Genomic DNA, 26,110 nt, shown 5'->3' on the forward strand with positions numbered 1-26,110 from the left:
TCTAGTGAATCACTGAACCTGAGGGTGGTTTGAGGGACCCCCAACTCAGGGCAGATTATCAGTTGCTGTGTAATACCATGGCCACGAATGCAGTGGTTTTTTGTTTTTTTTTTTTAAAGTTTATTTATTTTTGAGACAGAGAGAGACAGAGCATGAACGGGGGAGGGTCAGAGAGAGAGGGAGACACAGAATTGGAAGCAGGCTCCAGGCTCTGAGCCACCAGCCCAGAGCCCGACGCGGGGCTCGAACCCACAGACCGCGAGATCGTGACCTGAGCCGAAGTCGGACGCTTAACCGACTGAGCCACCCAGGCGCCCCACGAATGCAGTGGTTTTAAACAACACACAGCACCTCACAGTTTCTGTGAGGAGTGAGGCACAGTTTCTGTGCCAGGAGTCAGGGCACCATTGAGACAAGGCCTCTGCTTGGGGGGTCTCACAAGCTGCAGTCAAGGTGTGACCCAGCACTGTGGTGTCATCTGAGGCTCAACTGGGGAAGGATCTCCTTCCAGACTCACATGGTGGTTGGTAATATTCAGCTCCTCTTGGGTTGTCAGACTGAGGTCCTCAGTTTCTTGCTGGCTGTTGGCTGGGGACCACCCTCAGTTCCTCACCCCATGGGCCTCTGCAGTGTACCCCTCACGTCCTCAAAGCCAACAAGGAACAGAACATCTCCTAGCCAGATGGACTTTAAATCTTGTATAATATAATCACATACACATAACCACATACATCCTATTGCCTTTGCCTTATTCTGTTGATTAAAAACAAGTTGCAAGTCCTGCCCACACTCGAGGGGAAGGGATTAAACAGGGCAGGAATACCAGGAGGTGGGGGGTCATAGGGGACACCTGACAGTCTGGCCAGCATAGGGTGTCATTTCATTCTTGATTTCCCCCATTTTTTTTTTTAACGTTTTTATTTATTTTTGAGACAGAGAGAGACAGAGCATGAATGGGGGAGGGGCAGAGAGAGAAGGAGACACAGAATCGGAAGCAGGCTCCAGGCTCTGAGCCATCAGCCCAGAGCCCGACGTGGGGCTCGAACTCATGGACCACGAGATCGTGACCTGAGCCGAAGTCGGACGCTCAACCGACTGAGCCACCCAGGCGCCCTGGTTTCCCCTATTTTTAAAAGTCATTTTATTATATAACACAACAGATACAGAAAACCATAAAAGGGGTGCCTGGGTGGCTCAGTTGGTTAAGTGTCCTACTCTTGATTTCGGCTCAGGTCTTGATCTCACAGGTTCCTGAGTTCAAGCCCCACATTAGGCTCTGCACTGACAGTGTGGAGCCTACTTGGGATTCTTTCTCTCCCTCTCTCTCTCTCTCTCTGCCCCTCACTCTCAAGGTAAATAAAAGAAAACTCCATAATACATGTGGAATATAACAAATTATTATAAACACCCTTATTAAGTACACTTTAGGTCAAGAAATAAAACCTTCCTACCCACCCCAGAAGCTCCTTCACGTGCCTTGTCCTGATCACACAGTCCTTCCTCTGCTTGAAAGGAATCTGACGTTTACAGTAATCACTTCCTTAAATTTCTTTATAGTGTTAGCACCCAAATAAACATCCCTGGCCACAAGAGTCGTGCCCATTAAACAACAACAACAACAACAAAAACAACCAGATGTGTCTTTTTCTTAACAGCTTTGTTGAGATATAATTTACATACTATAAAACTCACCTATTGAAAGTATACAAAGCGGGGTGTCTGGCTGGCTCAGTTGGAAGAGTGTGCAACTCTTGATCTTGGGGTTGTGAGTTCAAACCCCATGTTGGGTGTAGAGATTACTTAAATAAATAAATAAATAAATAAATAAATAAATAAATAAATAAATCTTTAAAAAAATAAAAAATAAAGTGTACAAATCAACCTTTACTATGGAGTTGTGAAACTCTGATTGTATTCCAGCTTTAGAACATTTTCATCAGCCCCAGAAAGAACCCTCTTACCCATTAGCTGCTGATCCATCTGTCTTGTAGGTTTCTGAATATACATATCTCCCTCTCCCTTTACTTTCCTTGCAATTCATCTGTAGGATCCCAAGCTGGACTAGCACCCATTTTGAAGATGTGGAAATTCAACTCTGCTGGACTTGGTTAAGCAGAAAGCCTCATTGCACAAACCAGCCAGGCAACCCTTGGCAGTGCATTTAAGCCCTTCTTTCTCCTGTAAGATGGAAATAATAGTTATTTGCCCTTCCTTATCTTCCTCAAAGGGTTGCTGAAAAAATTAAAGTAGTAGGTGAGGAAATTAGAAAAATGCCAGGACAATGATAACCACAGCAACAATGACAGAATCATGGCAGCCTCTAATTCACCTTGGCCTCTCACATCTTGAGACTCACATTTAATTTACGTACATATCCTCGAAAACAGGGCCAAGCAAAATTCTTCTATATGTTCTATTAATTTGCTTTTTCACAAACCAGGGAGCAGAGGCCCAGACAGGGTTAGTGGTTTGTCCAGGGCCAGTCAGCTGGCAGAGCAGGGACCAGGCAGTTTCTCCCCTGTCAAGTCTCTAACCTTAACACCCTCTGATGAGGTCCTGTGCTGATACCTGGCCTTCCAGTCTGATGGGACACAGCTAGCCCTAGAGCCACGAGGTGCTCTTTTTTTTGTGGTTGTTGTTGGTGGTAATCCTCAGTATACTGGCCTTGGGTTGTCTGAGCAAGGGACAGGGCCTCTCTCTTGGTGCCAGTTGACCATTAAAGGTCTTTCTGTTTTCACTTTCTGCATCACTCACCTTTTATCTTCTCACCCAGAGTCACTTTGATATTTGCCCTTTAAAAGTACCAAGATTCTGGGGTGTAGCTCAGGTCATGATCTCATAGTTCATGAGTTTGAGCCCCCACATCTGGCTCTGTGCTCACAGTGGGGAGCCTGCTTTGTATCGTCTGTCTCCCTCTCTCTGCCCCAGCTCCCCCATCAAAAGTAAACATTAAAAAAAATTTTGGGGGGGGCGGCACCTGGGTGGCTCAGTTGGTTGAGCCTCCGACTCTTGACTTTGGCTCAGGTCATGAGCTTACGGTTCGTGAGTTTGAACCCCATGTTGGGCTCTGCACTGACAGTGTGGAGCCTGCTTGGGATTCTCTCTCTCTCCCTCTCTCTCTGTTCCTCCCCCAACTCACACTCTATCTCTATGTCCTAAAATAAATAAACACTTAAAAAAAAAAAAAAAGAAGTAGAGAGGCACCTGGGTGACTTAGTTGGTTGAGCATCCAACTTCGGCTCAGGTCATAATCTCACGTCCTGTGAGTTCGAGCCCCACATCAGGCTCTCTGCTGACAGCTCAGAGCCTGGAGGCTGCTTTGGATTCTGTATCTTCCTCTCTCTCTGCCCCTCCCCCACTCATACTCTGTACCCCCCCTCTCTCTGTCTCTGTCTCTCCCAAAAGTAAATAAACATTAAAAAATTAAAAAAAATTTTTTAAGTAAAGAATAAAGGTTCGCACTCTGCTTCTTTGCTTTTGTCTCAAGTTTTCTGTCAGCATAAACTTTCCAGGACACTGTGAAAAGTGGTGCCCTTCCTCAAACGAAACAAAACAAGAATCCTCCAGAACAGAAATAATGAAGCTGAAATGCCAGTGGCTGAAGGGCCTCTCACTTGGATCTATGCCACATGGGGGAAGGAATCATCCACACAGGGATCCACCTGGAAAGACTTCCTGTGGGGACGGAAAGGCTAATGAGCAGAGCACTGGGGACTCCTGTGGCAGCGTCTCACCTTCTCTGCAGGTGTTTCTCTCAAAAACTTACGTTTTCTTGTAGACTTGTCTCTGTTTTTTTCTAGGGGTTAGGGAGAAGGCAGTAATGTCAGTGACAAGGGCCACCTCTGTCTCTTCCTCTCTCTTCCCCTCCACTTCTCTCTCTCTCTCTCTCTCTCTCTCTCTCTCTCTCTCTCACACACACACACACACACACACACACACTTCACCTGCTGGTGAGACACCTACTGGTGTGTCCGTTGTTGGGGTCCAGGGCTTTGGGTTCCTGGAAGAACCACCTACCAAGCAGGAAGCCACCACCTTCTTAGGGTCACAGCAACCTCTAATACAATTATATCTATCTGTCTCTTTCTTTTCCTCCCTCAAATACTTTTTTTTCTGGAAAAGTTTAATTTGAAGACTTTATTTCCTAGCTGATTGCAGAAACAAACCACAAAATGCAACATGCTGCTCTTTGGAGGTACTTCAGGCTCTCTTGCTTTGGTCAAGGGAAAAATCCCTTCCCCAGGGGCACTTGAGGCTTTTGACAGGAAGGGAGAATCTTCCTTGGTATGTGCTCAGCTCCATCATCCCCCACTTCTGCCTGAGCCCTCAGCCCCAAACCCAAATTTATCCTCATTCGTAATTGCTCAAACCTTAATGACCGCAATGGGTATCTGGCTGGTTCAGTCAGTAAACCAGAGTGTGCAACTGACTCTTGATCTTGGGTTTGTGGGTTCGTGCCCCATGTTGGGTGTAGAGATTACTTAAAAATAAAATCTTACACACACACACACACACACACACACACACACACACACCCTAATCACTGGGACGCCCGAGTGGCTCAGTTGATTAAGCATCTAACTTTTGATTTTGGCTCAGGTCATGATCTCACCATTTGTGGGTTTGAGCCCTGCATCGTGCTCCATGCTGACAGTGTGGAGCCTGCTAGGGATTCTCCCTCTCTCTTTCTCTCTCTCTCTGCCCCTCCTCCAGGCATGCCTGCGCACTCCCTCTCTCCTTCTCAAAACAAACATTAAAAAAACCCACCCTAATCATTACATGAGTGTTTGTCCTTCCAGAGGAGTGCAATCTTCTTTAATCATACTTAGGATTAGGCCAAAGATTTGTTTCAATTTGGGATTTACCTTCCTAGCCAGCCATAGGCTTTCTTAGGACAGGGTTTCCCAAGCTTCAGCCTTTTATGTGCCACGATTCTTGTTACCCTTGCATTATCTCCTGCACCATTTTTTACTTAATATTTTTTCCTAAACCAACTCACTGACCCCTCTCAGGTACATTCATTTCCAAAGGAAACCTTATGGTTGATCTTAGCCAAAAGGCCGAGAAGCGATTCAAAAGGAAACTTTTAAAAAGTTACGTAAATGGAAATCAGGGTCATGTGTCTTAAATAAAGGGGTAACCCTAAATATATGTTTCAAGGAAAACAAAACAAGGTGACTAGCCTGGTTCTGTCCTCTAGGGCTCTGATCCCGGGATTCGTCACTAGCTTGCGTGCTCTCTCTCTTGCAAGAGGAGATTATCACGTGTTACAGACTTCCTGAGGCTTTCATTTTGGCTTAATTAGGGTAGAAACCATAATAGAAAAGGGGAAAAACTTTCTGGCCACAGGGGTCATTGTTTCTAATGTCCCTGCACCATCTACAATGACCTCTTGTTCCACTACTTTGGGAAACCCGGTTCTAAGAGATTGGGCTAATGCGGTCTGGAAGACTATGTCTTCCTTCCCTGCCCAGTGAAATCTTTTTCACCTTTATATTTCAAAACAAACATGCCCTGGGGGAGAAAACCTTATGCCTTTGGTCAGGACACAATGTCTTGGAGTTACCATAGGATCTTTTCTTCACCACCTTCTGCACAATTAGTCACCAAGTAGTGACACTGGATTCTGCCTTCTCAAATCATTCCAGCTCTGGCCCCTCCTCTTCCCTCGGCATCTTCTCTGGCGCAGACTCTAATCGCTTCTCTCCCAGATTATTTTAATCCGAGCCCCTCTGTCTCTAGTCAGAACCCTCTTCCCATCTGTTCTCATTCTGCTAATGTGAGCTTCCCCGAAAACACAAATCAGAGGTTACTCCTCCATTGAAAACACCCCCAGCGCAGGGTGCCTGGGTGGTTCAGTCAGTTTAAGCGTTCGACTTCAGCTCAGGCCCTGATCTCATGGTTCGTGGGCTCCAGCCCCATTTCAGGCTGTGTGCTGACAGCTCAGAGCCTGGAGCCTGCTTCGGAGTCTTAGTCTCCCTCTCCCCTGCTCACACTCTCTCTTTCTGTCTCTCAAAAATGAATAAACATAAAATTTTTTTTAAATAAATAAATAAACTTAAAAAGCAGACCCACTAGTACTAAGAGTGACCAGGAAGGCCACTCAGGCTAAAACCATGGTCATTTTCCTAGGAGCTCTCTGGGGATATTTGCATTTTTGCTGGGTTAAGGCATGGCGTTGCTTGGGAGGTCATTTGTTAACAGTGCCCTGTAGGAAGAGCTGACGACCGGAGGAATGGGACACCATCACACGAGTCTTGTTGGTTTTGGCCAAGGAAGGAAAAGATTATGAGATGCCACCTATTTTGTGGAAGGGGTTGAAAGGTTTGGGTACCTGGAGAATGATTTGGAGGATTCTGGTGAGAAGAAAGAAGGGTGCCCAAAGATGAACTACCCGGTCCACCACTTGTCTCCCATAATAAATCAGTGATGTTCAGTACTTTGCCCCTAGCACCTAGCTCAGAGCCTCACACCTCCTGGAGACAATAACTACTTGTTAAATGACTGAATAAACATAATATCCTACATCAGTGCCTCCATTAAAGCATATTGCTATTCTTCTAAATATTTCTATTAATTTTATTTAAAAGATCTAATTATTGGGGCGCCTGGGTGGCTTAGTCGGTAAAGCATCTGACTTCGGCTCAGGTCATGATATCAGTTTGTGAGTTCAAGTCCTGCGTCGGGCTCTGTGCTGACAGCTCAGAGCCTGGAGCCTGCTTCGGATTTTGTGTCTCCCTCTCTCTCTGCCCCTCCCCCACTCACGCTCTGTCTCTCTCTGTCTCTCAAAAATAAATAAATGTTAAAAAAAATTTTTTTAAAGATCTAATTATTAAATTAACTTTGACATCGTACAAAAGATGATGGTACTAAAAATTAATTCATAATCGTTACCACGTTTTCCCTTCTTTGTATTCTCAGCCAATATCTATGTTCATCCATTAGTTTTAATTACCCGGTGGACACAGGTGCATGCTTGTAAAAGTTCAAAACTACACAAATATAGAGGATAAAAGTTGTGTAAATGGATAGATCATAGTTCGTTTTTATATAGCTGTAATTCTATATGTGGTTTTAGATTTCTATTTTTTCACTTACTTTGTAAATCCTTTTCCATGTCTGTAATAGTCATTAGTTTTAATGACCCGAAAGTTCTCCAGTTTATTTATTTGTAATCTCTACACCAGTGTGGAGCTTGAACTCATGACTGTGAGATCAAGAGTCATGTGCTCTGCCAACTAAGCCAGCCAGGCACCCCATAATGACAACAAAAGTGCTAATAATTTTATGTCATACTTAATTTATTCCCCTATAATTATATGTTTTCCATTTTTAAGTACTGTGTAATGTTGCTATAAATAGAATATGTATATATATATATATATTTTTTTCTTCTTTTGAATTATTTTCTTGAAATATATTTAATTGTGATTTCTTGGCATAAATAAACAGATATACATTTACTATTCTATGGAATTTTTGGTTTTGCAGAAACAGCCTGTGGCCTAAAATTTTTTGAGAATGGTTAATATCTATAATAAGTCAGCAAAAATTTTAATGTCTTTACAGTGATCAAAAGTTATATTAAATGCACTTTTGCCTTTCAGACTTTACAATTTGAGTGGGCAGGCTAACCAATTTGCCCTTGGAAAGGTAATGCATGTCAGCAAATGAATTCCAAATTAAAAAATGCAGTGAAGGGTGATATGTGAGCATGTGATCTGTTAGGCAATGTGATAAATGCTTTATCTAGGTTTTATTTAATTACCAAAGGAGCCCTATGAGATAGCTCCATTTTGAAGACAAGGTTTAGGTTTTTCAGAGAGGTTCTGTAACTTGTCCAATGTTGCACAGCTAATAAGGTGTTGGAGATGAAGTGTAGACTCCAGAGCCCATGCTCCTACCCATTCCATAAGGGAAATTAGACCACTTGTGGGAAGGATGGATCTGAGAGGCTTCTCAATACCAACTATCTCTTAATTGGGTTTTTTTGTTTTACAATCTGTATTTGAAAGGAGCTTAAGAAAATTATGAAGTAAACTGGATGCAACTTCATCAATACATGAGGGCTTTTTTTTTTTTTTAAGTATAGTTGACATACAATGTTACATTAGTTTCAGGTGTACAATATAGTGATTCCACAACTCCAAATTATGCTGTGTTAAAGATGAGGATCCTAGGTGGAAAAATTTCCTTTCCACATGGCTAACTATCAAATGCCTTTTAATAAGTAGTTGTGTGGAGTGACAGACCTTCCAGCCAAATCAAGCAAGCAGAACCCGTGTCCTCTGGAGACCTATCCATGTGACTATGCAGAGGACATGGATGTTTGAACAATGAACCAAGAGCAAATGCATTACAAGGCAAGAGAAAATATTTACTCTGTATCAATCAGGCATTGGACTTTTCCACCGGAGCAGGCTTGAAAGGAAAAGGAAGAAGTCTTCCTGGAAGCAGTGGGAGACAAAAGTGAAGAATGGATGATGGATGCTACTTTGGGTTTAACTTTAGAGACCAAAGATAGAAGGTCTGAGGAGTGGGGCCAATTCCAGTCCAAGTTTTACTGGCCTCTTGCCTGGGACTAGGTCTACCTCACCAATCAGAGGCCAGCCTCTTATTTCATCCGATGTTGGTCATCTTCTGCCCACTGGCCCAGGGTGTCCCACTGTCCTGGGATGCAGAGACAGGCTGTGTGGCAAGTTCCTCCTTTGATGGGCATAAAAGCCGGATCCTGTTATCTCCTGGCAAAGGTACTGTGTTCAGACCTCCCTATGTCCCCTGCACAGTTGAGGAGGCATCAGGTTTGTCTTGTGATGGTAGAACTCCTTCCTAGCAGCATTCTGGAGGAAAATTCCATCAATGCCTTCTAGATTTCAATGTGTCCTCTTGGCTTTATCCAATATACTTAATACATAGTAATCAGTCTGCAATATCCCAACAGTAAATTCCACTGCCAGTAACTCCATCCCCTGGCTTGTGTTTCGCTGCAGTGCGTCATCACGTGGCTCTTACTTAGGCTCAGAGACGTGTGCACAAGTCTCTTTCTTCAAAATTCACTTTGTTTATTCAACACTTATAAATCACTGACCATGTACCATGTACTATTCTGTTTTTCTACTATAGTAACTCATTTAATCTTCACTACAATTCCATGAGGTGTTACTACTATTTAGCAGATGAGGCATAGAGAGGTTAAGCAATTTGTTTGATGATGCACAGCTAGGAACTGGCAAAGCTGAGGTTCAAACCTAGGCAGGTGGACTCCAGAGTCCCTGATCTTAACCTCTGAACTATGCTATCTCCAGGAGACCTTCAGAGTGATCCCTGATGGATGTCTGTTAATATCATGAGAAGGACATAAAGCTCAAGGGAGGGCAAGGGAGGCATAGCCTCAGAAGTATAGCTGATCAAGAGATGTAGAGGTGTTTTAAGAAGAAACTTACATTGCCCAGGAGGCCCAGACACCCTCTCCCCAATTTAATGAGTGTTGGTCTCCGTTTGTGCCAAACCATTAATTTTTGCCTACTGACAGTGGTTGCGGATTGCCCTCTTTCTGCAGCCCTTAAGTCTGGATTTTTAAGCCGGCTTTATTTACAAAGGAGTTTGCAGTATTAACTGTGTGATGTTCTCCTGCCAAATAAACTCTTCTTAGTCCTCTGCCTTCCAGACATTTCAACTAATAGAAATGCCAAAGCCGTTGCCCAGCACACATGTGCAACACCATGAAGGCCTTGTCTCTTCATGCTTCTGGAGAAGGTGCACAGAATTCACATTGTAATCACCTGGCAATGCTGTTGCTGAGCTCCTGGGGTCAAGATTCTCCACAAAGGGTTGCTTGGAGCAGTCAGTGCCCTAAAGAATTTGCCCGCCTATAAAGGGCCTTTGTCCTTTGTCATCTGATATTTGTGTAGTTTATTTTTTAAAGGAAACATTTTTTTCACATGTATTATTTTATGGGATCCTCCAAACAATCCCATAAGGTAGAAGTTTGGGAAGAGATTACAGTCTTCATTTGGGAGAGAGGAAACTAAGGCACAGACAGGTGACTTGCCCAGGGTCACTCACTAAGGATGGCAGAGCCAAGGTTTAGTCTCAGCTCGACTGCCTTTGGCAAGTCACAGTATCTCTCTGGGTCTTGCTTTTCTTACCTATAGAGTAATGGTATTGGAATAGGGGCTCTGTAAGTGTCTTTTCTTTTCTTTTCTTTTTTTTTAATTTTTTTTTTTAACGTTTATCTATTTTTGAGACAGAGAGAGACAGAGCATGAACAGGGGAGGGTCAGAGAGAGAGGGAGACACAGAATCTGAAACAGGCTCCAGGCTCTGAGCAGTCAGCACAGAGCCCGACGCGGGGCTCGAACTCACGGACCGTGAGGTCATGACCTGAGCCGAAGTCGGATGCTTAACCGACCAAGCCACCCAGGCACCCCTGTAAGTGTCTTTTCAACTCAACCATTGTGTAATACTGAAATGCAGAAGAAATCCTTTTCCCTGAAAGATCTGGCTATCAAGACTCCTGAATTTCACATTTCCATCTGTCTTATTTGTGTCCACACTGGGATAGGACTTCATTATCTCCCGGTGAGCCGGGAGTGTATTTCTCCTATCTCCCTCCTTATACTATAGAGTGTTTTTTTGGAAGGGCTCTCTCTCCTATGCTCCGTAGGGACATCATTATATTAAGGAGGCAGAATACTGTTGTAAGTGTAACAATGTATTTGCCTCAAAACCTGTGGCTTGTAACTTTTCAGTGCCCTTGATGATGATAATGATGGTTGAAATCAATACAGCAGGTACCATGAGTCGGGAACCGTACCAGATGGTTGACGTGTATTATCTTATTCTTCAAAACCACCCGAAGACATACGTATTGTTATCATTATTGCCACATTATGGAATGGACAGATTGGAGAAGTAGAAGAATTTACTCAGGATCACATACCTGATTAGGCAATGGACTCTGGATTCAATCCCATGCAATCTGTCAGCAGCACTTAACTGCTACACCACACCCCATGGCTTCTCCTAGGAGAAAGGGGGATTGTACTTTGCACACATTTTATTTCCTTTAAAAACTTATTATGTAATATTTAAGATAGAAAAAAAGGCACATTATGCAGATAGTGTTTCCTCATTAATTATATATATCTCTGTATCTATTTATCTCTTTCTGCTGCTGCATGCCAAATACCGTCCTAGCATTTGGAATGTAGCAACAAATTCCTCCAGACAGACAGGGTCAGGAGGGAATTAAGGCAATATTAGAAAAGTCAGTAAGAGTTCATTATCCAGTGTCACCTATGTGTCCAGCATTATGCTCAGCAAGCGTAACTAAAATATCAGAAGACCCTTCTCAGAGGAAACCACAGAAAGCGACTTAGTTTGGTTTAGAAACTAAGTTTGACTTAGAGCAGAAGGAAGTCATTAAGTTTGGTACAAAGAAATGAATCTGTTTACAAGGACAAGGTAAAAAAAAAAGAATGCCATTATTTAGAACTGTATTTTGTAAGCATCACAGGCAAAAAGCAGCTAGGGTGGTGGTTTTGTGTAGTGGGAAAGGCTCTATCCCAGGAGTCAGCCACCCTTTAATCAATCAAGCACTTTCTGATAAGGTGTGGATGCTACTGAAAACCAGGTAGACAGGTCGCTGCCCTCCTAGAGATTATAGTCTGGTGAGAATAATCCCGTCTTGAGTCACTGCCAGGCTCTAATTTGACCTTGGACAAATAACTTCTCCTGCCCCAATTCTGCAAAATAAATGGGGGTCAGACTAGCGGATCTACACCTCAAATTCTGAGCCCCAGGCGTATCTGCTGTCGCAGCGCCCTGGGGAAGGTGGGCTAGGCTCCCTGGCCCTGCGCCACGGCCTGCCGGACGCCGGGGGCGCCGCTCGGGCCCTGAGAGCGTTCGCGTTCCGAAAGCGCTTGTCCCTCGCGGCGCCCCGTCGGCCCCGCCGCCGCTGCCGCCGCCGCCCGCGGAGCCGGAGGAGGCGGAGCTGGCGCTGTCCCGGCTCCCGAGCAGGGAAGCAGCAGAGGAGGCGGCGCGGCGGGCCCCGGCCGAGGCTCGGGCGGGGCGGCGGGGGAGGCTGGCAGCGGCGCCGGTAGTGCGGGGAGAGGGGCGCCGTGGGCTGAGCGCTCCCGGCGAGAGGAGTCCGCTCCATGCGTGCGGGCCGAGCCCGGCCCCTGCGAGCCGCCGACATGAAGAAAGACGTGCGGATCCTGCTGGTGGGAGAACGTGAGTCCGCGCACCGGGGCCGGCCGCGGCCACCGCAGCCCCTGCCGCCCCGGGCCTGCTCGCCCCTCTCCGCGTTCTCGGGCCTCCCAGCCCCTTAGCTCTTCCCTTTCGGCAGCCCGCTGGCGGCCCTCAAGCTCTCACCTCACCGTGGGCCCTCTTAACACATCCCGACCCTGACCCCCAGTCGTCCTCTCGAGCCTTGTCTCTGTGAGTCTCTGACCGCCAGCCTCATCTCTCCGAAGGTCCTCTCCTCCTTTTCCGCTTCGAATCCTTTCCTCCTGGGCCTCAACGCGTTTCCGAGGCCGCTTGCCTTTCAGACCCTTTTCTCTTCGTGGAGAGTCCCTTGTCACTGCCGGGCAGGTGCTGAAACAGGCCGACTGACCAATTGGGATGGTGTGAACTGGCTCCCGGGGAAGCTAGGGGGAGGGGGACGCAGGACTGTTCGACTTGCGGACAAGGTCAGGTTTCTGCCTTTTTTTTTTCTTTTTTCTTTTTTCTTTTTTTCTTTTTCTTTTTCTTTTTCTTTTTCTTTTTCTCTTTGTCTCTTTCTTTCCTTCTTTCCTTCTTTCTTTCACGTTCGCAGTCTTCCCACCCTCTGGCATTGACTTCAAGGTAGGGAGCGTTTTTAGAGATACTTGCACTTTACATTGGAATAACTTCTGTTATGCTCTCTGTTTCCTCAAAAATTTACTGTCAAGTTCAAGTTATACAAGTTACACAAGTGCTTAATGAATGAATAATTATCTGGGGAGGGTTCTTTAGTTGAGAGAATTATTCTTACCCTAAAGCCTAATTTACTCTCCTCTTTTTAAGTATTATTTATTCCGTAGCTTGGTAATTATTTTATAAATAACAGGCACACAGGAAAACAGGCACATACACATAAGACCCCCTAGAAATTCTTAGATTTCGCCCCTTTAAGATATAATAAAGGAGAAATGCCTCTGTTTACTGACTTGGGGACAGGACAACAGGGACTTCTTGATATCACTTGGCTGGTTACATGACTCATTTGGTAGGACTAAAATAAGAAAGTGGGCTGGGAGAACTGAATTGTTTGTTTGTACATTAGTTAATGCTCTGCCATTGCTGTTTTGAAGCATTCTTTTCCAAACTCCATTTCAGCCTAGAGTAGCCCCTCCAGGTCACTGTGATGCACTCCCAAGGAAGAAAGCTAACACATTTTTACCCTTCTCTGTAGTGTTCTTTGATATTCATTGAAGTCTCTGTTCACCTGCTCTGTGGAGAAGTCTTTAGAATCAGAATTTGGAAGTAAGCTTGGCCTGACACTGTTGTCTTTTGGGTTTGCAGTTGTGAATTTTAGTCTTTATTTATTATTGTATCTTAATCTGTATTTTGCATCAGTTTCCTTGACAAAGTTCAGGAAGGTGTTACTTAACATGTGATTCATAGCTGATGCATTTGGAATATGGTAGGGAAAGTGAGTAGACGAGCCACTTAAAAAGCTGATCCTTAACTGTCATAAAATCGTTTTATAGTATGGTGATTGTAATGCTAATGTTCTAAAAGCAGAAATCCTATGTTTTGGTTTTAGTTTTAGGAAGCATATAATTCGTCTGTGAAACATCTAAATGGAAATGCTATGTATACGTAAGATATATTGACAGCCTTAGGGCATTTAAGTTAAAACGTTAACAGTGTTACTTATTTAGAAATACACAAAAGAACTAAAAATTTGTTGAGAAAATTAAAAGCCATGTTCTGCAGATATGAAAGCAGACAGGAGAGTTGAGAAAAGTGTCCATGCAAGAGTGTTTTGATTATAGGGAGTTACCTGACTTAAGAGAAAGTCTTAGTTTTTGAGGAAGACATTTTTCTTGAAAAGGTTTGTACCGGGGTGCCTGGGTGGCGCAGTCAGTTAAAGCGTCCGACTTCAGCCAGGTCACGATCTCACGGTCCGTGAGTTCGAGCCCCGCGTCGGGCTCTGGGCTGATGGCTCGGAGCCTGGAGCCTGTTTCCGATTCTGTGTCTCCCTCTCTCTCTGTCCCTCCCCCGTTCATGCTCTGTCTCTCTCTGTCCCAAAAATAAAATAAACGTTGAAAAAAAAAATTTTTTTTTAAAAAAAAGAAAAGGTTTGTACCAAAAGCTTTAGGCCAGCTACCATATATATAATTTTTTTCACATTTAAAAATATTAGGATTATATTTATGTGAAATATGTAATTTTAGTGAGTTTTATTAAAGGTTGGTATTTTGGGAGGAAAAAGTTGGAAAGATTAGTTTTCTTTTTTTTAAATTCATTTTGAGAGGGAGAGAGTGCGCACATGTGTGTACTTGTGCAACTGTGTGCACATGATTGGGGAGGGGCGGAGAGAGAATCCCAAGCAGGCTCCAAGCTGAGCAGCACACAGAGGTCAAAACCATGAACTGTGAGATCATGACCTGAGTTGAGATCAAAAGTTGATGTTCAACCGACTGAGCTGCCCAGGTGCCCCAGAAGCATTATTTTTTGAGATTTAATATAAATATTTGTTAGCTTTAGCCTACCTGCCCCACTTTAAATGCTAGGTAAACATAACTGTGACGAAGGCTATTTTAATACTGGTCTAACACATGAATTTATCTGGGAAACCACTTTTTTAGGTAGAAGTGGTAGTAACTTAGTTGTCATTTTAAGATGGTTAATTAAGAGAAATGGGAAAAGCAAACAAACAAACAAAATCCCCACATCATTTCTGGTATTATTGTAGAGCCTGTTCCTTTGCTTTCACTTCAGTACATCTTATTGCTGTTAGCATCTGTCCCAGAACCACACAGCAGCTGCTTCATTCACTGAAGCTCCCAAATAGTTGTGAATGGTTTCAACATTCTCTTGGCTAAACCTATAATGTCCTCCGAAGGTGAAACAGATCTTTTTTTGGCCCATCCAGAATCTGGATTCTGATCCATCCAGGCTTAAATGCTAACTGATGCTTACTGTCTGTTTAGTGCTTAGATCAAAGAAGTTAGATTGTCTATGAATTTTAAGGTAATTATTTGCAGAGAAAGCCAAAGTGTTTTAAATATCATTTGCACCTTATCTTAATTATTGAACACAGTGAATACCATTCAGGCCATGTTAAAAGTCAGTTGCCATTCTTGAAACAAAACAAAATTTTTAAAATCATTAAAAATGCAAGCATGCAAAACAGTTCTCAGATTATGATTTTTCATGGTCAGATTCTTTGGCCAGAATTTGTGTTTAACGATGTTTGTGTTAGTATGCTTAACAAATGTCCTTGTTGCAATAAAATTAGCATGAGCCTTAATACCCTTTTATCTAAATCATGTAGGTACATTAAAATTACACAAGATTTAGTTTTAGCGAAGTCTTGTTTTTAAGTTGAGATACGTTTGTCTTCTGATCAAACTCATTAAGAAAGTGGAACTGTTACCCTCTTTTTGAATGAATCTGGTCAGAGGCACCTGGGTGACTTGGTTGGGCATGCGGCTTCAGCTCAGGTCATGATCTCACAGCTCGTGGTTTTTTTTGTTTTCTTTTAATTTTATTTTTTATTTTTTAAGATTTACATCCAAATTAGCATATAGTGCAACAGTGATTTCAGGAGTAGACTCCTTAGTGCCCCTGACCCATTTAGCCCATCTCCCCTCCCACAACCCCTCCCGTAACCCTCAGTTTGTTCTCCATGTTTATGAGTCTCTTCTGTTTTGTCCCCCTCCCTGTTTTTATATTATTTTTGTGTCCCTTCCTTTATGTTCATCTGTTTTGTCTCTTAAAGTCCTCATATGAGTGAAGCGATAGGATTTTTGTCTTTCTCTAATTTCACTTAGCATAATACCCTCCAGTTCCATCCACGTAGTTGCAAATGGCAAGATTTCATTCTTTTTGATTGTCAAGTAATAACTCCATTGTATATATATACCACTTTTTCTTCATCCATCCATCGATGGACATTTGGGCTCTTTCCATACTTTGGCTATTGTTGATAGTGCTGCTATAAACATGGGGGTGCATGTGTCCCTTTGAAACAGCACACCTGTATCCGTTGGATAAATGCCTAGTAGTGCAATTGCTGGGTGGTAGGGTAGTTCTATTTTTAGTTTTTTGAGGAACCTCCATGCTGTTTTCCAGAGTGGCTGCGCCAGCTTGCATTCCCAACAGCTCATGGTTTTGAGCCCCGCCATCAGGCTCTTTGCTGACAGCTCCGAGCCTGGAGCCTGCTGCGGATTCTGTGTCTCCCTCTCCCTCTGCCCCTCCCCTGCTCGCTTGCTCTCTCTCTCTCTCTCTCTCTCTCTCAAAAATAAACAAACACTAAAAAAAAAAGTTTAAATGAATCTGTCACTCTTACCCAATGTCTAACTGATTAGCTTATCATCGAAACTAGTTGAAGCCACTACAAGCTTCGACTGGCTCTGGCCTAGGCTTTTGTAATATCTCCTTACCCAGTCTCCCTCCTTCTAATTTTGTCCATTCTCTATATAGCAGGTAATCATCTTTAAAAAAATATCTCAGATCCTGTTACCTGTTTTTAGAATTCTTTGATGATTTCTCCTTTGACTTAGAAGAAAGTCCAGACTTCTTTATGCAGGCCTGCAGATACCATCACAGTCTGGCCCTTGCTTCACTCTTGTAATGCTGTCTACTGCTTTCTCTACAAGAAGTCCCTGACTCAGGCAGTTCTTGTGTGCATATTTGTTCACTTGTCTTTTGGGCTGGAAAGTAAGCTTCATGAGGGTGGTGGATTTGCCTCGTTTTATTGCTGTATACCCTGTGCCTGGAATAGGCCTGTCACAAAGTGGGCACTCAAATACAGTTGACCTTAGGTGGCTTAGTTGATAAGCGTCTGACTCTTGGTTTTTGACTCAGGTCATGATCTCATAGTTGTGAGGTTGAGCCCTGCATCGGGCTCATGTTGGGCGTGGAACCTGCTTAAGATTCTGTCTCCCTCTTCCTCTACTCCCCTACCGCATGAGTGCTCTCACTCTCAAAAAAAAAAAAAAGTCAAATACAGTTGACCCTTGAACAACATGCAGTTCAAACTGTGTGGGTCCCTTTATACAGGGATTTTTTTTTACACTACTGTAAATGTATTTTCCTTATGATTTTCTTTTTTTTTTTTAACGTTTATTTTTGAGAGAGAGAGAGCATGCCTGCGCACAAGCAGGGGAGGGGCAGAGGATCTGAAGCTGGTGCTGATGGCAGAAAGCCTGTTGCAGTTTTCAGACTCTTGAACCATGAGCTCATGACCTGAGCCAAAGTCGGACGCTTAACCACCCAGGCACACCCCCCCTTATGATTTTCTTAATAACATTGTCTTCTCCAGCTTACTTTATTGTAAGAATACAGTACATAATACATAAAATATACAAAATATATGTTAATAGACTGCTTCTGTCATTTGTAAGGCTTCCAGTCAACAGTAGTTATCAGTAGTTGAGTTTTGGGGGAGTCAAAAGCTATCTGAGGATTTTGGACTACCAGGGGGGTGGAGAGTTGGTTGGCGCCCCTAACCCCCACGTTGTTCAGAGGTCTTCTATAGCTTTTGGAAGAATGAATGAGTTTAGGTTAGTTCCATTTATTTAGACTTTGCTTGTTTTCCAAATCACTCTTAGTCATAAAAATTTGATTCTTTTTCTTTCTTTCTTTCTTTCTTTCTTTCTTTCTTTCTTTCTTTCTTTCTTTCTTTCTTTCTTTCTTTCTTTCTTTCTTTTAATTTTAAAAGCACAAGCTGGGGAGAGGGGCAGAGAGAAAGGGAGAGGGAATCCCAAGCTGGCTCCATGCTTAGCATGGAGTCCAATGTGGGGCTTGATCCCACGACCCTGAGATCGTGACCTGAGCCAAAATCAAGAGTTGGGACGCTTAACTGAGCGAGCCACCAAAGTGCCCCTGCTCATTCTCCTTTCTCAAATCCGGTCTGATATGTGGTTGCTGTTAGCATTTGAAGGGGCAGTGTTCATCCAGTCTCTTGTTCCAGGTTCTTAGCTTTGTTTGACCTGGGAGATTCCTGTGTTCTGGCCATAAAGTATACCAGTGACTTCTAATGATGGGGTCACGTCTATTCCATGTCTTGGCTGCCCCAGTTCTATTCCTTGCCAAAAGAAATAGAAACACCAGAGGTCGGGGCACCTGGGTGGCTCAGTTGGTAGAGTGTCCGAGTTGGCTCAGGTCATGATCTCACAGTTCATGAGTTTTAACTCCTGCATTGGGCTCTGTGCTGACAGCTCGGAGCCTAGAGCTTGCTTTGCATTCTGTGTGTGTGTCTCTCTCTCTCTCTGTTCCTCCCCTGCTCACACATTGTCTCTCTCTCAAAAATAAAGATTAAAAAAAAAAAAAAAAAGAAAGAAACACCAGAGGTCATCTTAGTGGGACTGGGAAACAATTCTTCAGGCATAAGATAAGAGTCAAAGAAACTTCAGTAATAAGCTAGCATTTATGGTAGAAAAAACTTTCTACAATCCTTTTAAAGCCGTATTGCTTTCCATTCTGGTCTTTGTTAAATGATATTTGAAGATTAAACTCCATTTTCAGTTATACTGTGTTTAGTACCTGGATGATAGTCTGTGACCGAGCATGTTCAAGCATAGTCTACATAGTCTTTTCTGTTCAGATAGAGTCTATTCTGTATCATTCTCACATCTGTATTAAAACTCATCTTTTTGTTCCTCTGGCACCATTTGGGCCCTAGTGTTGATGTAGTTCAAAGGAGAGGGATAGACCGTAACATTGTTCTTCTGCAGCCCAGATAGTCTGATTTGATCAATGAAATTTTCCTTTGGAACAATACTCAGCTATTGCCACAAATGCCAAAGTTTCCCAGTTAAAATTCTAACTCCATAGTCACCCTCCTGCTCCCTGTGTATTCTAATTTCCTAATTTAGGAAGAGTCAACAAGGCTTCTTAAGAAGCCAATAAAAATGAGGAGTAGGGCCCTTTGCCACTTAAAGCACGGGGTGTTTGTTATCAAGAAAAATAGCCAATATGGCTGGTAGGATGGTATTTGGAACTAGAAAATGTTATTTCTGCTTCATGAATATTAGGAATTTGCTGTCATTTAGAAGTAGATGTTCAAAAGATGTGATGAAAAGACAAAGAAATTTTTAGCCTGGATAAATCTAGATAATTTGTTCTATAGTGATGAATTATGTTTCCCATGGATGACCTACTTAGAAGCGTGGAGTGTCAGACAGAACTGTAGCATGTTGTGTTGAACTGAATCAGAAGGCCTTCTCTCTTTGGGGATAATTGTGACCGTGCCTTTTGTTCTTACAGATCACTTCAGTGTTTCTCAGGCAAAACAGAGGAAATAGAGACCATTAAATGGCTAGTTAACAAAGAATAATTTTTTGTCCTCCATATAATATAATATACTTATATCAAATACATATATTTTTACATGTATTTATTTATACTTAGGTATTATAAATTATGTAACAATATCATATATTATATTTATCTTGCATATAAAATTTAATTGGTAGAGTAATTAGAGAGGTTTCTTCCTTTATGGAAATTATTTTTTGGAGCAGTTAAAAATATGCAGTGTTTATACTCCTGCCATTGTCAAAGAGCCTTTTTGATTGCAGGCTTATTTAAATAATTTTTAAGGGGCGCCTGGGTGGCTCAGTCGGTTAAGCGGCCGACTTCGGCTCAGGTCATGATCTCGCAGTCAGTGAGTTCAAGCCCCGCGTCGGGCTCTGTGCTGACAGCTCAGAGCCTGGAGCCTGTTTCAGATTCTGTGTCTCCCTTTCTCTGACCCTCCCCCGTTCATGCTCTGTCTTTCTCTGTCTCAAAAATAAATAAACGTTAAAAAAATTTTTTAAAAATAATTTTTAAAATTTAGTATTCTAAAATGTCTTCCTTGTTTTTAAGGTCCTCATTTATTTTTGCAGTTAAGATTAGCCTAAAGTTAGTGGCCTGTTGTAATTTTAAACCTGCCGATTCCCTATTTCTTTGATAGTCTTACTCAGGGTTTGGTTGTTAAGCCTTAAGGGAAGCAAAAAGCTCTAGTTTAGATTCACTGAAGCATTTCTTAACTTAATCACATCTGATCTTTTATTAAAGTAGCTATCATCTTACTGCTCTTCCAAACGGAAGCCCAAAATGATACTAATGAAAATGTGCTCATTTTCTCCTAAATTCACTATAATGTGTCTCGCTCTAATTTTAAACTTTTTTTTTTTTTAAAGAGGAAATCACTCTTGGATTTTTATGTGAAGGAAATTCGTGTTTGATTTTTAAAAGGCCTATTATACAATTACTTCAGAAACTAGATTCAGTTGTTTTATTGTAGTGAGTACTAACCTGCATCAGATTCTTTAATGGGTGAGGCACAATACGAATGAATAAATAAATGAAAATGCCATACTCTAAATGATAGTACCCATATAAATAACTTAAATGGAATGCTTCTTACTTTTTGGTACCACTGTCTGTATCATCAAGCATCATAAAGCTCTTTAATTGTTGCAGTGTTTACAGTGCCCTTCTCCTGCTGGGGGTGGGGGTTCCTTTTCTGTCTCTGAGGCCTGCCATGTCGGAGTAGACCTGGTGGCAGGTTTGTGTTTTGGCAGGAGCCTGCTGCTGCACAGGCAGCCAGAACTGCCTTGTTGAGCTGAGCTGTGAAGAAATCTGAATTGCCTCAGAATGTTGGGCTTTCTTTTCTGGAAATATTGCTGGGAAAAGAAGAAAGGGACGATGGCTCGGAAAAGGGGTGTTCTCCTGAGTTTTAAGCAGAAAGATGAGGAAGAATGGATGACACGTAAGGGTCATGGTGAGGGAGGGGGCTTCAAAAGTAACACGGAACACCTGTTGAAGGCCTGAACTTTGCTAAGAGAGCCTAAGTGGTTGTGATTAAGGAGCAATAGTCTTTAGCTTTCTTGGAAACTAATAAGTCACTTAATGTTGGTGTTTGACTTAATTTTGATCGTTTTTGTTTAACATTTTGATCTATGGATTAAAAGTTAGGTAGATTTCTTCTGAGACTTGTCAGGGCTTTGGAGTGGGGGGATACAAGCAGATTTTTAAAAAGGTAATTCTGAAAAGGGAATCTGAGGGGAATCAAGGTCTTAAGGGTATTAAGGCAGGCAAATTTCTCAAGGACCAAGCAGGAGGGAGACTTGTTTTTCTTTTGGGTAACAATGAGCATCTGAGTTATTGAACATCTGATTCATTTTTCCCATTCCTTTTTTTTTTTTTTTTTTTAGGTTTATTTCTTTTGGGGGTGGGGTGGTGGGGGAGAGAATTTCAAGCAGGCCCGCCGATGTGGGGCTTGATCTCTTGAATTGTGAGATCATGACCTGAGCCGAGATCAAGAGTTGGACGCTTAACCAGCTGAGCCACCCAGGTGCCCCTCATTTTTCCCATTCTTAATAAATAGTTGATCATGGATAAGAATGTAGAGATACGTAAGATGTCCCGGAGAGCCCTGCAGAAATGGAACAGTTTCTGGGAACATCTGTGCTGGCAGTAGTTGTGGGATTTTGGAGACACTAGGGAAAAAGACCCAGAAGTTCAAAGGTCACAGGAATTGTACAAGCATTGGATCTTCTAAAAGGTCTGTTGTTTTAAGTACCTGGGAGTTTTACCACTTACTAAAATAAATAACATACAGGGCCTGGTGGACGCAATTGGACTTCACAGCAGAGGCATTCTGCTATCAGGTGACAGAACTCTGCTGTATGTTGTCTTAGCTCAGACATCACCGCCCTTTGCAAGGAACTTGATTAGGGCTCTTTCCCAAATGCACTCTTGCTCTGCAGCCTCAGTTGCCAAGAGTAAAAAATAGGCAGGAGGGCCAAGTTCTAGGTTTTCTGATGCTGGAATAAAGGGCATTGGCGTGGTTCACGTTAAGCTATTTTGCCTCCATTGTGCATCGTCATGTGGAGTTAGAATGGACCACTGTGGATGTTGAGATGAATACTACCCTGAGCTAGCAAACGGTTTGGCGTTTCTGGGACCCTAAACAAGGCCATAACGGAAGCAGTTATTTAAGGAGAAAAGTTACAAAATGCTCATTATAAGTCAGCAAGTTCTACAGATTTCTGGACCCCATATTGGCTTGGTCCCACTTGAGTCCCACTTTGTTCTTACAGATACATGAATGTTCCTCACCCATCACTTTCCCATACACAACTAAAATAGATAACAGATACAACTTGGGGATCTGTCTGACATTACTAGGGTACTGTAAGGTACATGTCATATGCGCTTTTTCATCTGTTGCAGGCCAGTCTTCTAGGTGTGCTACACGATAGTTTAGATTACTCACAGAGTGTACACATTGATAGCATCTGGTCCTTTTTTCTTTCTTTCTTTCTGTTTTCTTTCTTTCTTTCGTTCTTTCTAACTGTTGAGAAAATTGAGGCCCAGAGAGAGTCAGTGACAACACAAGGTTATACTGCTAATTAGCTGATTCCCAAATCCGAAATTTCTGGCCCACTCTCATACTCCCTTAACTCCTTTAATTTAAACTGTGTTCATCATCATCGCAACAACTATCATTTGTGTATTTTATGTTTGTCAGGTATCGTCCTAAGCGTTATATATCTGTCGTCTTAATTCTCTTACCAATTCTGCTGAAGCTGTTCAGCACTATATAGAGGGACAGACTGAGGCTTGATTACTTGCCTGAGGAAACACAGCTAGTCAGTACTGGAACTAAGGTTTCAGTCCAGTCTTGTCTGATTCTGAAGCCTGTATTGTTTTCCTTTTGTTTTGGTGAAAAATTTATATCAAAGGTATAAAGAATAATATAACAAATACCCATCACTTAGCTTAATAAATAAAACATTACCAATCAGTTGAAACCCCTTGCATTTCCTTCTCTTTCTCTCAAAAGTAACCAGCCACTCTTCCTAAATTGTAAATCTGTGCTCTTAACCGCTAAGCCATAAGCTCCATTTACTAAGAGCATTTGCTAGGAGCTAAGATTCAACAGTGAACAAGAAAGACACATTCTCTGCCCTTGTGGAATTTCCTGTGGGTGATAATGAAACATTTGTTCCTTAGTCTTTCTAGAGATACTCAGTAGCTGGTAGGAAAAGTAATGTTTTCCCCAAGGTCTAGGAAGTCCTTCAGGAGACCACTAGTGATGTGCTAGAAGGTTGCCTGTTACACAGGCACAACACTGTCTTAAGAAACATACATGTCTTAACTGATTATTCAATTTTTCCTCCTTGTGACCAAACTATAAGCTTCTTTTATGAGATTTTCAATTTTCTGCTATATTTAGAGACTTCTGAGAAAAGTAAGTATTCTCTTCCCATCCTTCCCTGCCCACCTTCCCGTTTTTCAAGAGTGATTGAACATAATACTTGATCCATACTTCTTTCATAGCAATTTTATCTTGTTTAATACATTTTCCATATTATCCCCATAGAGTATCTAAAATTAAGTTTTGTGCTTGGAAGGCAGTCAGGTGAATACTTCTCAAATGAATTAATAGAAGGAGTCTGCACAAGTAAGATGGGTCATGGAGAAGCATAAGTTAATACTCTCTACATGATCTTTCAGGGTTTTGTTTTGTTTTGTTTTTTTGTTTATTTTCTTTTTAAAAAAAATTTTTTTTTAACGTTTATTTATTTTTGAGACAGAGAGAGACAGAGCATGAACAGGGGAGGGGCAGAGAGAGAGGGAGACACAGAATCCGAAACAGGCTCCAGGCTCCGAGCTGTCATCACAGAGCTCGACGCGGGGCTCGAACTCACGGACCGTGAGATCATGACCTGAGCCGAAGTCGGGTGTTCAACTGACTGAGCCACCCAGGCGCCCCTGTTTGTTTATTTTCTAGTTTGGTCCAGGCCCAGGAAAATATGCCAGAGTGGAACTTGTACTCTTGGATAGTTCTGTTACAGTGTTTCTCAGTTTTTTGAGCCATCCCTACTTTTTATAAATACAAAACTGTCGTGCCCTCTTCTTTCTGATGATTGTCTGACACTGGGCATTCTACAATTCATTTCAGTTTTGACATTAACCACCTGGGTTAGCATCAGATCCTACAAGTTAAAGGGCAAGGTCCCCAACAAGATTACCCTTACTTTAGACACCAGCTACAAGTGTGGTCCCCAGACTATCCACTCTTCTTCCTGGCTGACTACAAATTTGGGGCTTTCTACAATGCCCTTAGACTTGATAATTCACTAGAACAACTCACAGAACTTGGGAAAGTGCTATCCTCAGGGTTACACAAATGAACAGCCAGATTAAGAGGTACATAGGGCAAGGTGTTGAAGGATCCTGAGCCAAGACCATTTGTCCCTGTGGAGTCAGAGTGCACCACCTTCCTGGTTCACCAATCTGTTCACCAACTAGGAAGCTCCCCTGAGCTTTGATGTCCAGGGTTTTTACATGGGGCTTCATTATGTAGGCACAATTGATTATATCATTGACTGTGTGATTGAACTCCATCTGTGGGCTCCCTCTACCCACCGCCCTCCACCACACTGATAGGTTTTGGGGTGGAGCTGGAAGTTCCAACCCGCTAATCACATGGGTAGTTTGTGTGGCAACCAATCCCCATCCTCCTATCTAGGGCCTATCTAGGCCCTCCCTTCTCCCTAATGAGTCACCTCATTAGGATAACTCAAGTATGGTTGAAAGAGACTATAACAAAACACACTCCTATCACATGGGAACTTCCAAGGCGTTTTGAAGCTTTCTGCCAGGAACTGTGTGGGGATGAAGACCAGATGGATTCTTTGTTATATCACACCCTCCTTTGATATTATTTGAAATTTCAACATTAATTATTTTCTATTAAAGACAAATCGAAAAAAGTAATTTTAGAATTTTTTTTCCCCCTAGCATTCACAGCTTTGCAGTTGTTGTTGAGCTTTGAATGGGATAGATGCTCCACGAGGTGGAACTTAATTTCCTAAATGGCAGTGCTGAAGCAGTAGCAATGCTGTTGTGCTTGGGCGAGGTGAAAGCAAGTCAAATGAAGTCAGTCTGGGGGCGTCTGGGTGGCTTGGTCGGTTAAGCGTCCGACTTCGGCTCAGGTCATGATCTCACAGTCCGTGAGTTCAAGCCCCGCGTCGGGCTCTGTGCTGACAGCCCAGAGCCTGGAGCCTGTTTCAGATTCTGTGTCTCCCTCTCTCTCTGCCCCTCCCCTGTTCATGCTCTGTCTCTCTCTGTCTCAAAAATAAATAAATGTTAAAAAAAATTAAAAAAAAAAAAAAAGAAAAAAAAAGAAGTCAGTCTGGTCGATGTGCTAGAAGTCTTTCTCCCATTCATATAAAATTAGAAAATTCAGTTCATTATCCAAGGGTTTTCAAATATTAGATTATTGTGTTAATGTAGACACATACATGTGAAGTATGCACCTTCCATTCATAACTGTTTGATGTAGGTTAGGTGGCACGGAAGTAGTTCAGAGGGGGAAAGGAGGTCTACAGTAGTCCTGGGATGTCTTTAAGGATGAGGCAGAATTTGAGCTGTCCTCCAGAGTTGGTTAACATTTGGAAAAGTCGAGGGGAGAGAGGGACTGATGTTTTAGATGAAGAAAACCTTGTGAGGAGGCAAGATTCATCATAGCTTGTTTGTGCTTGCACAGAGCAGAATGGCCTTATGTGAGCAAATTGTGTGTATGGGAATAGTGAGCAGTGAGGTTGGGTAGATGAAGTGAGGTCAAATTATGAATTGCATGATTTTCAAAGGCCAGCAGAGGAGTTTCGCCTCGATGTGGTAGGTAATTGAGAGTCAAGGCTTTTGATGAGCTGAGAAAATGAAAAGATGGAGTGGCATTTGTATTGTTGATAGATTTTAGTAAGAGGAGAGATTGGAGGAGGCGGGGAGAAAGTTGGGAATAGAGAGGTGTTTCAGTAAGAGTCCCATAATTAGGGAAAAGTGGGAACAGAGAGGAAGGAGTGAATATTTAAAATTTCAAAGGAGGGGCGCTTGGATGGCTCAGTTGGTTAAGC

General features: G+C 42.6%; 1 protein-coding gene across 9 annotated transcripts in view; it reads left to right on the plus strand.

Annotated features, from left to right (window-relative positions):
* Nucleotides 1–26,110, plus strand: part of RHOT1 (ras homolog family member T1) — a 77,226-nt gene that overhangs the window by 998 nt on the left and 50,118 nt on the right. For 7 of the 9 annotated variants that reach the window (XR_002073757.2, XM_019423867.2, XM_019423871.2 and 4 more), the window contains exon 1: nucleotides 12,041–12,233. The exons of 1 other annotated variant lie outside the window; for it this stretch is intronic. Coding sequence is in view for 6 of the 8 variants with exons in the window: in XM_019423867.2 (XP_019279412.1) it covers nucleotides 12,158–12,233 (76 nt within the window). In the remaining 2 variants the exon portion in view is untranslated. Of the gene's footprint in view, nucleotides 1–12,040; nucleotides 12,234–13,463; nucleotides 13,506–26,110 lie in introns of those variants that run through there. One more of the 9 variants, XM_019423869.2, reaches the window with a different exon arrangement.

This window comes from Panthera pardus, unplaced genomic scaffold (genome assembly GCF_024362965.1).
Source record: "Panthera pardus isolate Hobbes unplaced genomic scaffold, ASM2436296v1 HiC_scaffold_3, whole genome shotgun sequence".
Lineage (NCBI taxonomy): Eukaryota > Metazoa > Chordata > Mammalia > Carnivora > Felidae > Panthera > Panthera pardus.